We start from the raw sequence: 7,817 nt of genomic DNA, 5'->3' as shown, positions 1-7,817 counted from the left end.
AATGAAAGGAAACATTACATATAAAGAATTACTAAGGGATTAATATCAAGTCACGAGTGATAGACCAGTGCTCCCTCAGCACTTCTAGGAATCAGAACAGCTTTAAAACGAGTACAACTTAGGCAAACTGAAAGATAAAGGCCGGCTGAGAACGAGTTGAATAAATCAGAGAATTCGAATACAAGGGAGGGAAAGATATTTAATATAATATAAGTATCGGTACAATGTATCTGAAAACGCCCGACAATCAGCAACACAACAGTAATAGCGTTAGCTTGCAAAATTATTAAACCAAAAGAGAAGAAGATAAAAGAAATGACTAAACATGGATGACTAAACATGACTAAACATGACTAAACTACAAATAACTGTCACGGAGTTAAAGAAGCAATAGGATTTGCTTGAATCAAGATTCAGATCCCATATCATGAATCATCGTCCGCCACATTCACACGCAACAACAACAGAGTGTACTCTTAATCAAAATAGTCATGAGCCATGTACACGCAAGGTACCTCGATGCCATAGGTGCAGACAGAAGGTAGAGGAGAGGGGAAAAGAGACGAGGAGCGCCTCTTCTAGCCAACCGATTCACCCTACTCCACCCGCATGACGCGCTGTCTTGCGCAGAACGTAAAAGGATGTGCCAAGCTCAGCAAGTGAGCGCGTAGCACCATCCGCCAATCCCAAGCCAGTCCAGTAAAGTTATTCGCCTCCACAACTCACATGGAGGGGAGTGCCGTCAGCCTTGACGAGGAAGAGCTCCTTTACGCAGCTCATTAGTTCATTAAACCTCACCAAGCGCAAAAAGTCAACCACCGAGTATCTAAACCAAGACTACCATCATACGGGAAATAGGTAAGCCAGTTACAAGACAGTGTTTAAGATTTATGTTTGAGATTTGCTCGTTTATTAATTATATTTTCTTCTACATTATTATTGTTTAAATTTACATTATACTAAAACTAATTATTTATTCTATTAACTGTACATATTTGTTTGTATCTATTATTTATCGTTTATAAAATAAATCATATCCGACGGGCGAGCGAGGTTCGCGGTTCCCCGCCACTCGTCCTTCCCCTCACAGGTTCCCCCGGGTGGATCGAGTAGCTCGGCACCTGAAGGGGGGCGAGGCGAGACGGCGAAGGATATAAATAGATCGATTCCGCGAATCCTCGCTCTCTCTCTTGGTCGGCACTGTGACAAAAGTAAACACGGGCTTATTACGGAACGCTTCTTCATCGAATTCCGTTGCGGATTAAAGCCGTCTACGATCCCTGTGTGCATCGTTTAAAGGGATTCCCCGAAAAACGGATTAAATACCGATCCGCGATCGCGTCGAACTTTTTTTCACACTCCAACGAGCAGCGTTATTCGGAAGCTCGTCTCAATTCCTCGACCGTTTCGACGGAAAATTCGGAGCTTCAAAACATTGGTCCTTCGAGCCGGATCTTTGTCCGGCACCTCGATTTGACCATCGCGAATCGGTACGTTGTCTTCCGGCCGTGAGTGCAGTGATCTCTTGGCGTACTGCGTCCTCAGTGCATCGAAGTACGATCCAACGGTGGCCGATCGCCCGCTGGACTTCCCGAACTGTTGAGAAAAGGGTTAAAGACTACAGTTTCTTGTCAGTCACGCTGACTTTATTTTCTTGCGTCTAATCCGAATAATCGTATTCTTTATCACGTACACGCCGTTAAACGGTCCGAATTTCAAACCGCCAACGGTCGCGAGTTGTGACCTTACACGCGCGTGCTGTGTACGTCCTTACGTGTCGTTAGAGAACAGTTTTTGCGGGGTGACTCATCCTGTCAACGTCACTCGAAAACCTACTGCGCTCTCAAGAAGACCTGGCCGGACGTATAGAGCGTTTCATGCGGAATACACTGAAGACCGGGCAAGAAAAACTTACTCTAATTATGCTGCAGCAACGGAGGCAGCTGTTAGACACTTATTGGCGTGATTTTTCGTCAACTCACAAATCTATTATTTGCGCAGCTGATAAATCAGTGCCTTACTTGAAGGAAGACGTTTTCAGCAGTATTGAAGGTACTTACCTTTCGCACGTCGTGGACTTGGAGGAGAGGATTGCCCTACTCGCCCCAGACCGGAATAAGCCAGGAGACGAGAATTCTTCCGGCAAAGCGTCGTCAGGCGAACCGACTTTACCCACGATCTCGCTGCCCACGTTTTCTGGGGATCTGCTACAGTGGGAAAGTTATCGGGATCAATTCAGAGCTCTAATTCACGGCTCGAAAAAGTTAAGTAAGGTGCAAAAATTACATTATCTCAAATCTAGTCTTACAGGTGACGCAGCAAAAATGCTTACCTGCACTCCGATGACGGACGGTAATTACGAGGCATCGTGGGCGTCCCTGGAGCGTCGCTACGGTAATAAAAGGATCTTAGCGGCCTCACATATGCGTCGCATCCTCACCTGTGCTCCCATAGTAAAGGCGTTCTCTCAGGAAATTAAAAGGATCCTCGACGAATTCCGCCAGTCAAGGAATGCACTCGCCTCTTTGGAGCGACCGGTGGAGTCGTGGGACGAATGGTTTTCGTTCCTCCTCACCGAAAAGCTGGATCAAACCACGAGACTCGCTTGGGAAACTTCCTTGGTTGATCCCACTACGCTTCCCCCGTTTGAGGCGTTAGTGGATTTTCTGGAAAATCGTGCTCACGCTATTATTTCTGCTCAAGGTACGAATGCGGCGACGCCCCCCCCTCCAGTCCAAGGAAAGCTGCAAGCGGACACCCGTTGCAAATGCTCGACCAAGGGTAACATTGACCACGAACGCCAAGGAAACAGCCAAGCCTAAGGCAGCAAAAACGTGCCCGTCGTGTGCTGGCTCACACACTCTTGGCCACTGCACTAGGTTGAAGAAAATGAATCCGCAAGACCGTTTGTCGCTGGTGAAAAAGGTAGGCGTGTGTACAGCATGTCTAAATTCAGGTCATGAAGTTGCAGCTTGCAAGTCAAACTTTCGCTGCCTGGTTTGCGAGGCCAATCACCACACATCGTTACACGATGCCTTTCGGGAAGATCAACCATCGTCATCCAAGGCAAATATAATTACACCGAGCACGAGTGCTGCTTATACGGTCCGATCTCAACGGGTGATTTTATTGGCAACCGCGCGGGTCCGCTTGGAGTCGACTGAGGGTCGCACTTTAGACGTGAGGGCTCTTTTAGATCCAGGCTCTGAGTCGTCATTTGTTAGCGAGAAGGTCGCGCAATCGCTCCAGCTATAGCGGAAAAGTGTGAGGGTGTTACTCACCGGTTATCAGGAGAAGAGCGTCGGGATGGCCAAACACGAAGTCTCCGTCGAGCTTACGTCCTGCGCAGACAGCGACTTCCGCATCACTCTTAACGCGTTGGTGACAAGGAAAGTGACCTCTCCAACTCCGTCTCATCCAGTGGAGGACCACCCATGGATTCACATGCGGGGATTGCCGCTGGCCGATCCGGAGTTTAGATTACCACGTAGAGTCGACGTACTTCTTGGAGCCGACGTTTGTGGGTACCTTTTCTTGGAAAATAAGGTAGGCCCTCCTGGAACTCCGTCGCTAGTCCGCACGCCGTTTGGATGGTCCCCTTTGGGGCCGGTTTCGACCTCCGACGATCCAGCTTCAGGGGTGGCTCGGGTGCAACTCATCCGAGGCCTGGATGATCTCCGAAACGACCTGCAAAGATTTTGGGAGCTTGAGGAGGTCCCTTCGATGTCGCCGTGGAGCCCTCAAGACACAGCTTGTGAGGAGTATTTCAAGGAAACGCACTCACGTGATGAACTAGGACGTTACGTGGTGCGGCTTCCATTTCTGAAGGCTACACCCGAAGACATCGGAGTGCCGCGACGTGCCGCTCTTCAACGGTTTATGGCTGCCGAACGAAGATGGGAGAAGGACTCCTTTTTGCAAACATCTTATGCGGGCTTCATGGAGGAGTATCTGAGACTGGGCCACATGGAACCAGCCTCCAAGTGTGATGTCGCTAACGCCACTTACCTGCCTCACCATGCAGTCTGGAAAACCACCGGGTCAGGAAATAAAAGGATTCGAGTTGTTTTTGACGGATCTTATGTTTCAGGCAACAGACCTTCGCTGAACCAGGCTCTTGCGTCAGGACCACGTCTGCAGTCCGACCTTTGGCTGGTGCTCACTCGGTGGAGGTTCCCGAGATGCGTATTTTCTACGGACATACTAAAGATGTTCCGTCAGATAGCCGTTCATCCTGACGATCGAGATTGGCAGCGCATACTGTGGAGAGACGAAGCTGGAAACGAAGTCCGCGACTTTCGTTTAACCACGGTCACCTACGGGACAACTTCAGCCCCTTACCTTGCTCTACGAGTTCTACAACAGCTGGCAGACGATGAGGAACAACGATTTCCTTTGGGCGCAGCCATCTTACGTCGAAATTCCTACGTGGACGACCTGTTGGCTGGAGCCGACGATCCTGCCAAGGCTGAGGAGTCTCGACAGCAGCTAATCGGCATCCTCATGGCGGGCGGGTTCCCTCTTGATAAGTGGACGCTGAACTACACGTCCCAAGGGGAACCTAGTGAAAGAGATCACAAATTCCTGCAGGCGAGCAACGACACGGAGACGCTAGGACTGACTTGGAATGCGGTGGCAGACACGCTTACCGTTACCTCGGCCAAATCGGACCAACCGTCAACCATCCGAACTTGGACGAAACGACTCGTCCTTTCTTACACTGCTCGACTCTTCGATCCGCTTGGATGGGCCTCACCAGTACTCATACGCGCCAAAACACTACTGCAAGATCTTTGGTTGTCAGGAGCAGATTGGGACGAACCGCTTTCAGTCCGCCTGGAGGAGTCGTGGCTTCAGTTTCGTCAAGATCTGGAAGAGGTAAAGACTATCTCATTACCACGTTGAGTTAGTTACAGGGATGCGATGCACGATCACATCGAGCTGCATGGCTTTTGCGACGCCTCCGAACGAGCATACGCCGCTGCAGTCTATGTACGCTTACCAAGTACCTCCACCATGGCGAACGTGCATCTCCTCATCGCAAAAAACGAAGCTCGCTCCAATCAAGCTCTGCAGTATTCCGCGTTTGGAATTATGCGGAGCTCTGCTACTGGCTCGACTCATGGTGGCGGTTCGGGACGGCATACTTCCTCTACGAGCCACCTTATATGCGTGGACGGATGCATCGGTGGTACTATCCTGGGTCCAATCGCACGCTTCCAGGTGGAAGCCCTTCGTCGCACACCGCGTGGCGGAAATTCAAACGTTACTCCCAGACGTGGATTGGCGTCATCTTCGCAGCGGCGATAATCCGGCGGATTTAGCAACCAGGGGAGTTACCGTACAGGCTCTGAAGGAAGATCAGCGCTGGTGGCATGGCCCTTCGTGGCTTCAGTCGCCCTCCAGTGATTGGCCGTCCTCCATTCGTTCTCAGGACGATTCACTCTCAGAGCAAAGATCTACCGTCCACACCATCGCAGCCGAACATTTAGAATCTGAAAACGACTTACTATGCCGATTTTCGTCGTTGACAAAGCTAGTACGCATTACAGCTTACCTGAGACGCTTCGTGTGGAACACTCGGGGCAACGACAGCAGGCGAACGGGTTTCCTGACTTCCACGGAACTCGATGAGGCTCGAAAATGTATTCTCCGACTGAGCCAATCGGAATATTTTTCCGAAGAATTACACAATCTAAAAACAGGTAAACCGATTAAAAGTAAATCCAATGTATTAGCCTTACGGCCTGTTTTAGATGACTGCGGAATCATTCGTGTGGGTGGAAGATTGGATCATGCATCGCTCACCTACGATCAACGGCATCCAATCCTCGTTCACCGTCGGTCTAATTTGGCTGAGCTAATTGTTCGGGCAGCACACGCTCAGACTCTTCATGGTGGCCTCACGTCGACACAAAGCTTCGTCCGTCAAACGTACTGGATTCCGCAGGACCGCACTCTCCTCAAACGCATCCTAAGAAATTGCGTACGCTGTGTAAGATTCCAAGGTAACACGGGTACGCAGCAAATGGGCTCCTTACCTGCTTCACGAGTCCAGCCTGCCAGGGCCTTCCTTCGCAGTGGGGTCGACTATGCTGGCCCAATCACCCTCTGCATGTCAAAGGGTCGCGGCCAGAAGACGGTCAAGGGCTACATCGCCGTGTTCGTCTGCCTCTGCACCAAAGCTGTCCACCTGGAGCCAGTGTCCGACCTGTCTGCGTCCGCGTTTATTGCGGCCTTCCGACGGTTCGTCGCGAGGCGAGGACGCTGTGCTCACCTCTTAAGCGACAACGCGACGAATTTTCGGGGTGCAGATGCGCAGTTGAAATCTATGTTCAAACGAGCTTCTGAATTTTACAGGGAGGTTGCTGAGCTAATCGCCAACGAAGGAACGAATTGGGATTTTATTCCACCCTACTCACCTCACTTTGGCGGCCTGTGGGAGGCGGCGGTGAAATCCGCGAAGAGGCATCTTCTTCGGTCAGTAGAGGGTCACAGGCTGACCTTCGAAGAACTGACAACATTATTGTGCCAGGTGGAAGCGTGTTTAAATTCACGACCGTTATCACCACTCACGGACGACCCCAAAGACTTCTCCGCACTAACACCGAATCACCTCATTACGGGTCACTCACTGTCGGCGATTCCGGAATCACCGGAAAATTTAAATTTCGACGGAGGACACAAAAGGTGGGAACTGGTACAAAAATTAATTGAACATTTTTGGCGTAGGTGGAGTAAAGAATATCTGGGCCAACTGCAACACCTTCCGAAGTGGCGGAAGGCGCTTCCTATCCTCCAACTCGGAACCCTCGTCTTGCTAAAGGAGGACTAGACACCACCAACTAAATGGCCGATGGCGCGCGTCGTGAAGGTCCACGAGGGAAAAGATGGCCTAACACGTGTGGCGACCGTCCAGACTGCTACCAGACTGACCACACGTGCAATCACACGGTTGATTCCACTCGTGTCGCCGAACGATACGGACAACGCTATGGCTAAGAAGACGTCTCATGATACGTCTGTCACGGCGGGCGGCGGCACTCTACAGGCAGCCGAGCAGTGACGCAGTAGCAACCGCCGATTCTTGGAAACGATCACGTCGTTGCCGTTCCGACAACGAGGCGGGCGGCATGTTTGAGATTTGCTCGTTTATTAATTATATTTTCTTCTACATTATTGTTGTTTAAATTTACATTATACTAAAACTAATTATTTTATACTATTAACTGGACATATTTGTTTGTATCTATTATTCATCGTTTATAAAATAAATCATACCCGACGGGCGAGCGAGGTTCGCGGTTCCCCGCCACTCGTCCTTCCCCTCACAGGTTCCCCCGGGTGGATCGAGTAGCTCGGCACCTGTAGGGGGGCGAGGCGAGACGGCGAAAGATATAAATAGATCGATTCCGCGAATCCTCGCTCTCTCTCTTGGTCGGCACTGTGACAAAAGTAAACACGGGCTTATTACGAAACGCTTCTTCATCGAATTCCGTTGCGGATTAAAGCCGTCTACGATCCCTGTGTGCATCGTTTAAAGGGATTCCCCGAAAAACGGATTAAATACCGATCCGCGATCGCGTCGAACTTTTTTTCACGCTCCAACGAGCAGCGTTATTCGGAAGCTCGTCTCAATTCCTCGACCGTTTCGACGGAAAATTCGGAGCTTCAAAACAATTTACAATTACCCGAGTCATATATCGACAAATTTCCACGCCTATCATTAATGAACAACTCAACACATACCCTATACAAGAGTTAAACAGACAGCAATTGGACAAACAGAGAACCAGTAACTAGTTAAACCTTACCAC

The 7,817-nt window shown here is 50.0% G+C and overlaps 2 protein-coding genes across 2 annotated transcripts; both read left to right on the top strand.

Moving 5' to 3' along the window:
- Nucleotides 1-3,444: 3,444 nt before the first annotated feature.
- LOC123989020 lies at nt 3,445-4,905 on the top strand. Its single transcript, XM_046289738.1, has one exon. It carries the CDS (start codon nt 3,445-3,447, stop codon nt 4,903-4,905), a length of 1,461 nt encoding a protein of 486 aa, XP_046145694.1.
- A 1,123-nt stretch (nt 4,906-6,028) lies between these two features.
- Nucleotides 6,029-6,690, top strand: LOC123989018 (the record flags this gene model as incomplete). Its single annotated transcript, XM_046289737.1, has 2 exons — nt 6,029-6,246; nt 6,361-6,690. Coding segments are annotated over exons 1-2 (548 nt in total), but the record flags the coding sequence as incomplete, so codon positions are not given.
- Nucleotides 6,691-7,817: the final 1,127 nt, after the last annotated feature.

This window comes from Osmia bicornis, unplaced genomic scaffold, assembly GCF_907164935.1.
Source record: "Osmia bicornis bicornis unplaced genomic scaffold, iOsmBic2.1, whole genome shotgun sequence".
Lineage (NCBI taxonomy): Eukaryota > Metazoa > Arthropoda > Insecta > Hymenoptera > Megachilidae > Osmia > Osmia bicornis.
This window is presented reverse-complemented; position numbering and strand designations above follow the sequence as displayed.

Bases quoted from the DNA above. Each gene is read 5' to 3' on its own strand.
- LOC123989020 (XM_046289738.1), top strand. From the start codon at position 3,445: ATGCGGGGATTGCCGCTGGCCGATCCGGAGTTTAGATTACCACGTAGA.